This window comes from Scophthalmus maximus, chromosome 19, assembly GCF_022379125.1.
Source record: "Scophthalmus maximus strain ysfricsl-2021 chromosome 19, ASM2237912v1, whole genome shotgun sequence".
Classification (NCBI taxonomy): Eukaryota; Metazoa; Chordata; class Actinopteri; order Pleuronectiformes; family Scophthalmidae; genus Scophthalmus; species Scophthalmus maximus.
Genome location: NC_061533.1, coordinates 8,704,792 through 8,719,419, shown reverse-complemented (window position 1 = coordinate 8,719,419; position 14,628 = coordinate 8,704,792). Strand labels below are relative to the sequence as shown.

General features: G+C 43.0%; 1 protein-coding gene across 1 annotated transcript; it reads left to right on the top strand.

The window, feature by feature from the left end:
• Positions 1-361: 361 nt before the first annotated feature.
• Positions 362-14,542, top strand: loxhd1b (lipoxygenase homology PLAT domains 1b). Its single transcript, XM_047329299.1, has 32 exons — positions 362-495; positions 935-1,015; positions 1,230-1,414; positions 1,520-1,618; positions 1,707-1,855; positions 2,691-2,814; positions 3,198-3,307; positions 4,173-4,313; positions 4,423-4,558; positions 5,308-5,468; positions 5,601-5,687; positions 5,979-6,114; positions 6,209-6,363; positions 6,813-6,970; positions 7,115-7,191; positions 7,272-7,468; positions 7,580-7,772; positions 8,168-8,328; positions 8,445-8,561; positions 8,712-8,766; positions 9,377-9,528; positions 10,703-10,836; positions 10,941-11,086; positions 11,267-11,371; positions 11,495-11,623; positions 11,719-11,883; positions 12,614-12,795; positions 12,876-12,992; positions 13,197-13,359; positions 13,766-13,920; positions 13,997-14,206; positions 14,519-14,542. Exons 1-32 carry the CDS (start codon positions 362-364, stop codon positions 14,540-14,542), a joined length of 4,338 nt encoding a protein of 1,445 aa, XP_047185255.1.
• The last annotated feature ends 86 nt before the right edge of the window (positions 14,543-14,628 follow it).

Sequence of the window (14,628 nt, the reverse complement as noted above, 5' to 3'; positions counted from 1 at the left end):
TGACACAAAACACACAGTGACTCTCGGCTACAGAGAAGAAATGTCAGGCGGGTTGTTTTTAGTAGTCAATTTGGTGAACTGCTCCTATGTTGGAATTGTGGTGTCCTTTGTCTAATAATCCATACATGACCTTACATCGCACTGTGCCTTTTAATACTAGGGGTGTTACGAATCTCCAACTTCACGGTTCAAATTCACACCTTGATTTTTGAGCCATGGTTCAGTATATATTTTCCATTTTGAGTTAATTAAACCATCACAACTTTTAGCACATTGGCCTCTATTTCTATTCACTACTTTGCCTTCACCATCCTGCCCACACGTCCCTTGTAACGCACCGCATCCTGCTTCCATTTGGATTATGTCATTAAACCGTCCAGTGTACGAAGTGGTGACCATCACGGGTGATGAGAGAGGAGCAGGCACTGACGCCAACGTGTTTGTCACTCTGTTCGGCGAATATGGCATCACCCCCAAAGCCCATCTGGCCAGCAAGTAAGTCTTCTTCATAGATTTCTGAACTTGGAATTAATGTAAAACAGTTGGATCAAATAAAAAGCAAAGTTTTGTATATTATTTCGTATATTTTGGAGGCAGTAAACACCCACATGTTGTTTTTTCCCCCCCTCGACTCGAACAGCACAGAAAAGAGGTATTTACGTATTTCTTAATACAGTGGTGGTGGTTGTGCAGTAGATATGCAATAGGTTTGCAATGCCGTGATTTGCTGCATGATTTTGTCAAACGTTTGCTTTTATGTTTCATCATGCACCAGAAGTGAATGTGGAAATGTTTCTAATTTTCCCACAGTTCACTTGCCAAACACTTTCCTGGTTGAACCCTTTGCCTTTATTTTGTGGTTACGAGTTTGATGATTGAAAAAGTAAAGAAACTCAGGGTGGCTCCTGATATGTTCACTGTTTTGTGATTTCAGGAGTCGCACAGCCTTCGAAAGGGCCAAAACCGATGTGTTCAGAATCAGAACCCACAATGTTGGACCTTTGAAAAAGATAAGGTTCGTTAGACTCAAACAGTTCATCCCTAATCCTGCTTTCCTTCATTAATATTCAGCATAGCACTGTTCGAGTATTAAGAGCTTTTTAGTTTGACCCAGGCCAGACATCTTTGAATCTGGATCAGATTTAGGGAAGTTTTGTATCCATCCCCTGAATTCATTTGCAGGAAGAAATAGACACATTTATTGAGATGCTATTGTTCTGTTCCTCCAGGATTGAGCATGACAACACCGGCCTGAGCGCCAGCTGGTTCCTGGACAGAGTGGTGGTGACAGATGTGATCAGGCCTCACTTGAGGTTTTACTTTCCTTGCAACAACTGGCTAAGTAAGACGGAGGGAGATTGCCTTTGTGTCCGAGACCTGCTGGGCAGCATGGACCCCATGGACATTCCCAAATGTACGTATACACAGATGTGAATCTCTAAGTGAATGTATTTGTAGCATCTCCATTTTGTTTTCTGAACTGTTCTATAAAGCTTGTGGGTTTTTTTTTTATTTCTAGATAACAAGTATGTGGTGAGCGTTATCACTGCAGATGTAAAAGGCAGTGGAACAGATGCAGATGTCTTCATCAATATCTTTGGGGAGTTTGGAGACACAGGTAACTAACAGAGCAACAGGTTACACATGAAATCCCCATTTTTCACTCTGACTCTGGTTTACAATTTTTTTTATTATTATTATTTTAGGGGAGAGGCGCCTCGACAATGACAAAAATAACTTTGAAAAGGGTACGGAGGACAAGTTCACCATCGAGGCTCCGAATTTGGGCAAAGTGAGGAAGATCACCATCGGCCATAATAACAAAGGCTCCTCAGCAGGATGGTTCCTGGACAAGGTAAAACACGGACACGGACAGAACCGACGCCCCTTCGTCACATCTGAAGACAGAGGATGACAGAATAACATGCGTTAACTTTCATTGGTTACATCATGTGTATGTTAAAGGGGTTTTTCAGTACCTGATCTTAAAGCAGAGCCTCTGTCTTAGAGTCTTACTGTACCTCATTCTGCTCAGTTATACGTCTACACGCACCCTCAGTCTTCTCATCTGCAACTCGTGTCCCTGCTCCTCCAACACAAACAAGGGATGAGTTCATTCAGACAGACGCGTACTTGCACAAGCTCACACACACACACACACACACACACACACACACACACACACACACACACACACAGGCATGCACGCACAGGGGACACACATGTCGTCATTCTACCCTCTGTGTAAAGGGAGACCAAGCCCCATTAAGGGATTACTTTACACCAAACGGACGAGTCGGTAGATCTGCTGTAGCACAGACTGACACCAAAGATCAGCAGTGACAGCAAAATTAATCATACGCTGTTCTCTCATGTGGTCTCTGCTGTTGTGTGGGAGACATAGTATAGAAATAAATTAGTCTATACAGTATTTACAGTTTATAAATTCATTAGCTGCCAATAAACCATTATATATTACATTTTGCCTGCAATAAGATCTAGAGTCTAAAATTCATGGCACCTTAAAATGGAAATAAAGCAGACCACTCATCATCATCACTGTGTCCAATCAGACTGCCCCTGACACAAACGGCGTCTCTAACTTTTACTTTTCATAACCTCATATTTCACAGATCTCCATCACACGTTTGCTGTGATTAGGGTTTTTTAATTCTTTCCTTTTTAAACAGGTGGTTGTGGACGATATGGGAAACAAAATAGTGTATGAATTCCCAGTTAATCGCTGGTTTGCCATCGATGAGGATGATGGGAAGATCCAGAGGGATGTTTTGGTCGGGGGGAGCCAGCCCACAGGTGAGGCTAAAATTTCACAGAAATGTCTTTTTAAAATGTAAGTACCTCACATACTCTTCATCTTCCACGTCAGCAAATGCAGTCACGGAAAGGATGGAAATTAGTTCAATACCTGGCTGTTTTTCTCCAAACGATTTGCCTCATTTTGAAATAATTACCCACTTCTAATACCAAGATAATTCGTTGCTTGTTCTCAAAAGAAAAGACTTTCTTTTCTGTTCAAGTTGCCAAAAATCCTGCTCTGTGTAATCATTGATTCTTCTGTGAAGCTATCAATGCTTGGATCTGGCTGACTAAATCCTGCTCAGTTGCTCAGGGGGTATGAACCGTAATGACCCGCTGGCAGAGCCTGTGATAGCCTGACATGTAACCGTACCCGCCAGGTATCGTGTACAACGTCCAGATTGTGACAGGAAACATCAGAGGAGCCGGGACAAACTCCAAGATCCACATCGTGATGCACGGCTCGAAAGGCACGAGGAACAGCGGCCAGGTAATGGGAAGATACTGTGGACAAGAGAGGCCAACTTGGGTTAAAGAACAAGGCTGCAGCAATTTGGAGTTTTTAAAGAAGCCAGTCATTCTTTTTCTATGTTAAGTTTTAACAGCCTAGTAGAATGGCAGGCAAAATCTGTTTTAGTTTGGTGACATTTCACATCGCATTTGCATATTTTTGAGCTAACAAATGACTCATTACAGTCAATAGAAGCATTTAGTTGCTGCTGTTTAAAATCTTGACAATAAGCTTTATAATAATAATAATTAGAGGAAGAAGCTTCTTTGTGAAGCCCTTCTCTCAACAAAGTTACAAAGTGCTTCACAAAAGCATAAAACAACAATAAGAACATTTTAAACAACATTTTAAGAAAATATCTGAAGAGCAGTTACAGATTTAGCACGTCTTATATCAACTGGTAAATAATTCCAAAGCTTGAGGCCCTGTAGTCTTCAGTCACAGATCTGGGAATTATCAGAAGTCCCCTATCAGCTGATCTAACGTGGTGCCCAAGCTCATAGGGAGTTAATAAATCCTTGATATAAATATAGGCTTGGTCGTGTAAAGCCTTTCAAAGGAACCAGTCGATGGAACCAATTCGTTTATGAAAGACTTTAGTTTAAACTTGTGCTAAACTGTTGGACAGAAGTCCAAGTCTTCAGTCTTCTGTGCTTACACTGAAACAGAGGACTGAAGAGAATGTTCCCCCCTAAAACCTTCATCGAATGCGGTCACATTTACGATGAGGTGATGAGTATGAGACCTCAAATTGCTCAATGGTCGGGCAGTAGTTGGATGATGCAGCTCTGTCTCAAACCACTCTACGAACTCTATAACTTTTTCTCTCATGCATTTCGTCCAGGTGTTTTTAGAGGGAGGGAAGTTTGAGCGGGACCTGACGGACATCTTTAATGTCGAGATCGCTGCGCTCCTCAGTCCCCTCAGCAGAGTCACCATTGGACATGATAACGAAGGAGTCAGTGCTGGCTGGTACTGCGAGAAGGTACATTGAACATACATGTACACGTACGGTACATGCAAACACTACGGCCTGTTAATTTACTGTGAATTTAATTCAGCTGAATCAATGTTTTCGTTCTTTGTTATCGGAGGTGGTGGTGTACTGTCCATTCACAGGGATCGAGCAGACGTTCCCGTGCAGTAAATGGCTGGACGAGAAGGAGGGAGACGGACTGATAGAGAGAGAACTCTATGAGATGGTCTCTCTCAGGCAGAAGAGACAGAAGAGTAAGTTCAATGTCAAAAATGATGGCCAGTCAGCAGCATCAGCAGTAAGTGTTGTCATTTTCTTTTTCTTTTTCCTGAAAGAAGACCTGAGCAAAAACTTTTAAACTTTTTAATTCCATCATCAGATATTTACAGTCTCAATTTACTGTACTTTCTCGTGTGTTATGTTGGCAAAACTTTCCCGGAGACAGCTACTGTAGTGAGAACTGGTACTAAGGCAGTTTGGGAGGTTTTCTGTCTGTCTGTGGACAGAACTTGTCATCGTGATGGTCCGACCCATTAGTGCTGAGTATTTGTAATAATGTAATGATGTAATAGTGACTACTGAGTAATCATGTGATAATATGGCAATGACTGCTTAGTACTTAGTAATAATGTTGTTGTTACTATTTAGTATTCATATAATAATGTTGTAATGACCACTGACACGTGTGATAATGAACTAACAACTACAGAGTACACATGCGATAATGTAGTAACAACTAGTGAGTACACTTGTAATAATGTAGTAACGACTATTGAGTATTTATGTAATAATATTATGACTTTTGAGTACTCATGTAATAATGTAGTAATGACTGCTGAGTACACATGTAACAATGAGTACTGAGTACACTGTAGGAGTATTAGTGTGGACCTCTCAGTCACAATAAACAATGATGAATATAATAGGAGACCAGTTTTCTGATGTGGGATGTAACAAACCATGACATAGCTTCTGGATCAAACATTGTGTATTGACTTCTCAGAGCATCCCTGGTCCTTGTGGATCTGGACGTCAGATCTAGCCGGCGCAGGGAGCGACGCAGATATCTCTTTCCAGGTGTACGGGGAGAAGGGCAAGTCAGACGAGATCCGGCTGGAAAACAAAACTGACAATTTTGAGCAGGGACAGGTGGACAGATTCATGGTATGTAGCCTACCATATAATTTAGTACTACGTACATTATTATCTGTTATTAATGGTTGACAACTATTCAGATCTATGATTCAAATGAGGGGGGTGTGAGGGAACTGATTTTCTCTTGATGTGGACTTGCAGGTTGAGCTGCCTGATTTGGGGAAATTGACCAAATTTCGTATCTGGCATGAGAAGAGAAATCCCTTTGCAGGATGGCATCTCAGCAAGGTGAATAAAATAATTATTTCACATATTACATGAGAAAAAATTCACGGCTCACTGCTCTCTGATTATTACACAATAGTTGTTTTCTGACTCTATATTAATCGTATTAATCCTATATATGAAAATGTATAGGTATGCAAATTTACATGGAAATTAGGATAATTATGCAGTTTAGACCCCTCTGAACAGACATTTTTGAATATTAAAGGCTCAGATGATATTAAGGGATTCAACCCTGTATCTAAACATACCTCACACATGAAGTCAAACAGGCTTTGTGTTTTTTCTTATTAGGCAACTCTGTTGAAGACATTAACAAAGGAAAAGTACAAGTTTCCATGTGAGCGGTGGCTGGACACTAATGAAGATGACAACGAGGTGGTGAGGGAGCTTCCTGCCTGCGGAGACGTGATCGCTGAGCCACTGCCCTGTTTGTACACACACACCTGCATTCACCAGGAGCTAAACCTATCAGCTTTGCCAAATTCAGAGGAGACAACTTGACGTGTTATTATTCTCTGCAGTGTTAAAATACAGGGTGACCGTTTGCACGGGGACGGTTGGCGGCAGCGGCACAGATGCGTCTGTTTTTCTCAACCTGATTGGAGACCAGGGCGACACCGGAGACCGGCAGCTGGTCAACTGCAAAAACAACATCAACAAGTTCGAGAAAGGAAACGTGGGTTCTTTCAGAACATCAGTGTTAGACATAATGTAGAGCCTAGTGAGATTTCGGGAGGGAATAACTTTTCTCATATGCCTCATGGATTTTGTTTCTTTCTGTTTAAAAATCACAACTCTGCATTCAATGAGCATTAAACCTATAATTTTCTCTTCCCCAGACTGGAGCTATTGATAATTATAATAAAAGTAATCAGCATGATTTTAATCAACCCAATGAGCTGCTGCTGTAGCATGCTGTTTCCTGTCCCCGGCATCGATGCCAATGATGACACATTATGGAGTCTTAACTCTCTAATCACAACTAAAGTAGACTTTCCTGGTGGGAATATCTGTTGATTCATGTTATCTGCCACTTGTTCTTCCCCATATATTCCTCTGTTTGGCACATATGATGGCATCAAAATGTAATGCTGTTTGTTAAAAAAAAAATTGTTGTCTTTCTAGATGGATGAGTTCATAGTGGAGGCAGTAGCCCTCGGGCAGATCCGCAGGGTGAGGATTGGACATGACGGAAAAGGTGGCGGCTGTGGCTGGTTCCTTGATAAAGTGATTGTGAGAGAGGAGGGACAGGCTGAGGGCGCAGTAGAGTTCCCCTGCAACAGGTGCATTAGTCGCAGTGTGAATACAGATTAAATCTGAGCTGGACATTTGCTGCAATGTGTTTCTGTGTGTGTGTATGTGTGTGTGTGTGTGTGTGTGTGTGTAACAGATGAGATGAGACTTTGATTATTGAATGTTTTGTGCAGGTGGCTGGATCGCAATGAGGATGATGGACAGATTGTTAGAGAGTTGGTTCCATTCACAGATGGACAGCGTCTTTACAGTAAGTCCTAGTGCTCTTTATTCGAAACATTAATGTCTGAGCCCTGATTATGAAGCTCATATTCTATCTCTCTGTGTCAGACATTGACTATCACATCGCCATAAAGACGGGGAACATCCCTGGCGGCAGCTCAGACTCCAACGTGTTCGTCAAGCTCTACGGGGAGAAAGGCGACACCAGTAAGATACTGCTGGTGGTCTCCGCCAACAACCTGGGGAACTACTTTGAGACGGGTCGCATTGACATCTTCGCAGTGGAAACCTTTGACATTGGACAGGTGACACAGAAGACATGAACGCTGAGCTCATTCTGGGGTCACCTATGTTGTGTAAAGGTGCTTTTGAATCAATGTTTATCCATAGTGTCATCCATTTAATCCTTTTTCCAGATCAACCGTCTGATGATCGGCCACACCAATGAAGGCATGCGTGCCGGCTGGTTCTTGGACAGCGTTCAGATTTTGGTTCCAGTCCACGGAAGGCAGTACATGTTCCCCAGTCACCGCTGGCTGTGCAAGGATGAGGCCGACGGCAAGACGGAGGTGGAGATTTACCCAAGCGAGATCCTGGACATGGAACAATGTAGGCACCATCAGAACTCACACACACACACACACACACACATGGTCTGATTTATGTCCATGTGGTTCAGTATATCAAGGCTCAAATCTTGGTGTCCTTTAAATCAACATAAAAATGTGAGCATCTTTTCAATATCTGCACTATATCAGTCACTATTTTCTCAAGGAATATTGGGAAATATTGTATAGTACTGTGTGTTGTGCTGTTGTTCTTATATTATTTTACAAATGTTCTCTTATTATTACTTTCTTTTAACTAATGTACTGACAAGTCTTGTAAATGCTTCATGCTTACATACTGTGTGTCTGTGTTTGTTTGTGGAATATGCATTAACACTACCACCGACCAAAAATGATTCCTTTGTCATTAGACCTTTGTCAATTTATATTTTCCAGTGATTAACTATGAGGTAACGGTAGTGACTGGAAATGTGATGTTCGCTGGCACCAATGCCAGAGTGTTCATCCAGATCTTTGGAGACAAGGGGAAGACAGAAGTTATCAGGCTCGAAAGCAGGTCCAACAACTACGAGCGGAACACCACAGAAATATTCAAGGTATCTAAGCTTGGATTTCATGCTATTAATGGCTGCAAAAGGCAACTCAGTGCCAAAGTCAAAAGTTGGCATCCAGATGTTCCATGTGGAGTTGAAACATTGCAACTGTTCCCCAGATGAATGCCAAAGATGTGGGGAAGGTCTTCAAGATCCGCATCGGTCACGACAACTCAGGGATCGGATCCGGCTGGTTCCTGGAATCCGTGGACGTCAAACACTTGATCATGGCCTTGGTGCCCAAAGAGAAGAAGAAGGAGGACAAGAAAAAGAAGAAGAAAAAGAAGAAGGGTGGGGAGGACGACGACGAAGAGGGAGGCGAGGAGATGCAGGAGGTGGTGCTCACGTATCATTTCCCCTGTTCACGCTGGCTGGCCGGGGGAGAGGAGGACGGCGAGCTGGTGGTGGAGCTGCTGCCCGAGGATGCAGAGGAGCTGGAAGGTACAAAATAAACATGACTAAATGTAATGTTGGACTTCGAAGAGAGAAGTGTTGAAAGTCTGAGGGCAAAACAGGCGGCTTCTGTCCTTGTAACCACCACATTCATCTACTGCTAGGTTGCCTACAAGTGAGACCCATGTCAAAAAACACGCAGTACTATACACTTGTTGCACACGTTTCTTAATGCTGCTCCAAAATGTTATTCGGACCTAAGTTTTCCCCCCAATTCACATTTTCAATTGAGTACTACACTGGATTATTGCCACTTTTGCTAATATAAAGGGTGTGATTCCACCTTTCCCTCTTACATTTCCAGCCTGTCTTCACTTTTTTTTTATTTGCCACAGCACTTTCCAGTCCCGCATGTTGTGTGTTCTAAATGAAGTATAAGTATTGTGCACACAGAGACATATGCATCGATATCATTGGCTACCTGCTCCATTTTTATAATTTGTACTAAACCCCGACACACATCGGTGTCAATTTCTCAGTGCCGGTCGGTTTTGATGTTCCGGACATGGTTTTGATTTGACACAGTTTCCTGACCGACAGTTCCGCATGTGACAGGTTAAAGAGCTGTTAGTAACTCATCCCTTGTATTGTCTGACAGTCAACACCTATGAAGTGTGTGTCTTCACTGGTGACATGCTGGGAGCTGGGACTGACGCTAATGTCTTCATCAATATTTACGGGGAAAACGGAGACACCGGAGAGCGCTACCTGAAGAACTCGGACAACCTCAACAAATTTGAGCGGGCGCAGGTATGATGAGATCAAACTGCTGAAGATAAAAGGGAGAAACCCAAGGAATTGGATTTATAAAAAGTTGCAGGGAATGAAAATACATTATTTCTGTTACTATCTGTTAGGCCTATACTCTTGCATTAACTTAGATCCATAAACCAAGAACATAAAAAAACAGCTAGCGGTGGAGTCGACTCCCATTTGAAATGTTTAATTGAGCGTGGATTTCAAATTTTAAACAATATGCATTTTTCATTTGGGCCGCACAATTGTACCCACTTTCCCAGAAGGGTATCCTTCTGGAAATTAAGCATCAGTTAGTCAAAGACTCAAGCACTTCCATGCAACATGAGCCCTACGCTGAGGTGTGGGTGGGGGTGTATTCTGGTAGGATTACCATCTCTCCTGCAGGCGAGCCAGCTGTGACTCTGTGTCAGTGAACCTGTCCCACTTACTCATTACTTAATCCAAAACCAGTTAATTATTCATCTTTGCATCACACCTGCTTCTGTATGAACACAAAACCCATGTCCACAGACAATTAGGCTTCATTTCTTCACAGATTAAAAGCCACTGTGGCTTTTAGTCTGGAGGCTCGCTTAGAGGAAACAGCCACACACGCAGCGTTTATTTCAGACAGAAATGAGCAAGTAGTGATTATATAAATGGATAATTGATGGAATGTGCTATTTATGTGGACACTAAAGAAGATTAAAGGCTCACTCTTGATATTGGAGAGAACTTTAACCCCCACTAATTTGGTAGTTAAAGCTGTTGTTGTATTGAACATCATGTATGTTCAGTAAATATATTGTTCCGCACAACACCATAAAAAAAACTTAACATTATGAGTATTAAATGCAGCTTACGCATTAATGTTTCTGTTCTAAGAATTACATATAATAATCTAATGTAATAATGAAATCTCCATTCTGCACAATGGGTACTTACATTTTTACAATAAATACATTTTGTTAAAATATGTACATTTACTATTAATGAATTCTATGACTGAAAACAAGTCTTTCACTTGTATTACACTGTATTATGACACCTGTTGCTTAGAGGGTGTGATTCCACCTTTTCCTCTTACCTTACGTTTCCAGCCTGTCTTCACTTTGCGTTATCAAATTAAACTTTTAAAAAGTATTGTCTGTAACAGAAGAGTATCTGTGGTTGCCACGTTTTGCAGGAGGATGTTTTCATAGTGACAGCTATTGATCTGGGTCCTCTGAAGAAGCTACGGATCCGTCATGACAACACCAAGTCTCATTCATCTTGGTACCTGGATCGTGTTGAGATCGTGGACACGAAGGATGATACAACGTTGGTGAAACAGGCATAAAAACAAACTGGTGGTGATGTAACAGCATGCAGTTTTTGAGTTAAAGTTGTGATCAGAGGGCCTTTTCTTTTTTCTGCATCTGCAGGTACTATTTCCCTTGTAACCGCTGGCTCGCAGTGGACGAGGACGACGGGCAGATAGCGAGAGAGCTGGTGCCTGTGGACGAGGCCTTCATGAGGCAGGACGAGGATGAGGAGGGGACAGCCGCCACGCTCGGGCTGGAGCAGAAATGTAACACAGTTTCAAAGCTGCTTCATATCTCAGTAGAAGTAGATGAAAGGGAGCCGCTGTTGAATTATTTATCTAAATGCTGGGGAAACATGCAGGCGTAGATGGGAGCAAAGCTGGACTCGTGTATTTGTGTGAAGATGAGAAGGATCAGAACTCTGACCTGTTAAGTTTATCTTACAGCCATGTCTACTACGTATACTATCAAAATCAAAACCGGAGAAAAGAAGTATGCCGGGACCGATGCCAACGTCTTCGCCATCCTCTTTGGGGAAAATGACGACACAGGTGAGACGCTGTACCTTCTACCAACATCCTGGCGTAGATGTGGCAGACTCATGCTGTGTGTTACCGGCTAAACAAATGGCAACAAATTTGAATAAAAAAAGTTCAAAATCATGTCTCTCACAGGGATCATCAACCTAAAGGCTTGTAAGAACTACAAGAACAAGTTTGAACAGGGGATGATCAATGAGTTCACCGTGGAGGCAGTGGACCTGGGCGATCTGGAAAAGCTCCGAATCGGACACGACAACTCAGGTGGGGAACGAAAAAAGGCTCTACAGACCACAAATAAGAAGTCCCGAAGAGTACACTGCACATGAATGTAAAAAAAAATGACTGTCCAATATCAGGGGGTTCGCCTGGCTGGTTCTTGGACTGGGTCGAGATCGACGCGGCCTCGCAGGGTCAGAGACTGCGCTTCCCATGTGGCCGCTGGTTGGACAAGGGAGAGGATGACGGGGCCTTAGTGAGGGATCTCTATCCTGCCGAGCTGCAGACCGAACTCTACATGCCATGTGAGTGAAGAGCCGTGGAACAAATGCTCAAATCCATTGGTGACGGTGGCAAAGCACTCCTAGAAATCTTCCTGTAAGTGTGCTTTGTGCTAATCTTGCTCAGCTGACGGTGTGTGAAATGTGTCGAAGGCGCTCCACCTGATGAAGGGTGCTCGTCACGGCACTGACGCACTGGTGCAATCTGTAAATGTTATCATGCCGCTGCGGAGGCCCTTTTGAAACGTCACACCCGGGTGCTACTTCTTCAGCAGCAACTTCTACTGAAGCAGTTCATTTCGCAGCGCTGCATATACTGTTTTTCCATTTTCCAATTTAAAAAAGACCAAGACACACCCTACAATCTTCATCATTGCGAAAGGAGACGTTGCCTCTCCACTTCCTTTTACAGCGTGTCATTTTAATCTTGATAAGCATAATATTATAGTAATATTATTACTGCAAATATTAAGGCATCTTGAGAAATATAAATGTGCCACTTAACACAAAAATGGGACTCTCTCATCCTAGCTCCTAATTCGTTAATTCCATAGTGATCATCTTATTTTATTAAATATGTATGTATGTATATTGCATAAAAATACCTAATTAAGGATATTTATAGTATACCTTTGTGAAATATGTCCCTCTAAATTTTGGTTGAGAGAAATTTTAAAGGTTTACAAAATTGGACCTAATATTATACTCAATCAAACCTGTCCCCTCTCCCTCTGTTCGTTTTGTTTTTGTTCAGTTGTGCCCTATGAGATAAAGATCTACACCAGCGATGTGTTCTGTGCGGGAACAGACGCTGACGTGTTCATAGTCTTGTACGGCCGTAAGGGAGTGTGCACGCAGCAGAAGCACCTGTGCGTCAACAAGAGAGAGAGACGTCTGTACTTTGAGAGGGGAGCTGAGGACATGTTCATTGTGGAGGTGAGCGTGTCGATTTGGACCAGGACGCCCTTGGAGACAGCGGCTGCAGCTCTTCAAATAACTGTGTTGCTTTTTGCCAGTTGGAGGATGTCGGCGAAGTCATAGAGAAGATCCGGATAGGACACGACAACAAGGGAACCAACCCGGGATGGCACCTCGACAGGGTGGAGATCAGGCGACAGCTCAGGAAAGGCAAGGTAGAAAAAAAACAAAACACTTGAGATAACATCGAGGTCAATAAGTGCATCATTAAGAGTTTCCTTGTCTATGCTGTCTCTAAACGGGTGACAGGTTAATAATATACCACCTGTTGGCTCACACATCTCTCAGAGTCAGGTGTACTTTCCTTACACAGTACACAGTTGGGCCCAGCTTGGTGACGTGTCTGTGTTCAATGGCAGGGTTCGGAGACAACCATTTTCCCATGTGAGTGCTGGCTGGCCAAGTCTGAAGATGACGGGGAGACGGTGAGGGAGTTGGTCCCCTCGGACATCATCACACAGAAACTCCTCAGGGACGGGACGCTGAAGACGACCGAAACAGAAGTGGAGGACGCTTTGGAAAGTGGGTTCACTCTGATTGAAGTGCACCTAGTCAAGTACTGTGAAGTATAAATTCGAGATACTGGTGGCGTAGCATTTCCCTTTCACGCTACTTTAAACTTCAACTCCGCTACCGACTAAGTGTTGCAGCTGGATCACAGGAAACACGAGCAATGGAGGCACTCGAGAATAGGAAATATGTGTAGACACGCGTGGAAAACATTAAGAAAGGCAGAAAAGACACGAGGGCCAGAAGTAATCTGGTCGTGATGTTAAAAGCTGTAAGGGAAAAGTATGACATATGGCAATATACAAATTATTTTGGGATGACTGGATATAGAAACATTAGTTTACTAATGAAAACTAAATTGTGAGAAAACAAAGTGTACAACTACGTAGTTCATTCTTGATTTCTTCTCCCACCACAGTTCACACGTACACGGTGTCCGTGCGGACAGGAGATACCAGCGGTGCAGGGACCGACGCCAACGTTTTCCTCACCATCTACGGCGACCTGGGAGACACAGGAGAGCGCAAACTCGCCAAATCTGAGAGCAACAAGAACAAGTTCGAGAGAGGAGCGGTACGTGGGGACATATGTGACATGTTTATATATATATTACATGTATTTTCTGCTTGACAATCTCTCTGCCCCTCAGGTGGACAAGTTCTCCATTGAGGCCGTGGATCTGGGGCAAGTGTTTAAGATTCATATTCGTCACGACAACTCCATGATGGGGGCGGACTGGTACCTGGACCAGGTGGAGGTGCTGGATCTGGAAACAGAGGAGGTGTACATGTTCCTATGTGAGCGCTGGCTGTCAACAAAAAAAGAGGACAGACGCATTGAGAGGAACTTCTTCGTCAAGGTGAGGAGAGGGACAGATACAAGCAGTTTGCACACACGCACTGTAACCCTGAGCTTTCCTCCACATTTCCCAGAGGAGCTTCATCTGTGAACGTAAATATCTGTTACATTGAATTGGACATTAAATGGGCTTTTCCCCACGCGCTCCCTATTAAAACAAACAACTGTCAGAGCAAATTTCTATCCCGTCTTCTCAATCAAACAGAGTATGGCCAATAGTCTCGCACAGACAATCTCCAGTTTATTGTTGAAGTTGTGAAAGGAAAACTCAGAACAGTGTCTGGACCTGATTCTCTGGACATTGTCTTCATAGTTCATAGATGAAAATGTGGTATAGCTTGTATGCGGTGTGAAAGTCGAGTGTCATCGGTTTTTATTTCTATATGCTGCTTCAAAAATACCTAATCTGCAACACAGCCAAAA

Bases quoted from the DNA above. Each gene is read 5' to 3' on its own strand.
- loxhd1b (XM_047329299.1), top strand. From the start codon at position 362: ATGTCATTAAACCGTCCAGTGTACGAAGTGGTGACCATCACGGGTGAT. The intron at 6,364-6,812 runs GTGGGTTCTTTC...TTGTCTTTCTAG, and splicing joins ACAAGTTCGAGAAAGGAAAC to ATGGATGAGTTCATAGTGGA. The intron at 13,360-13,765 runs GTGGGTTCACTC...CTCCCACCACAG, and splicing joins AGTGGAGGACGCTTTGGAAA to TTCACACGTACACGGTGTCC.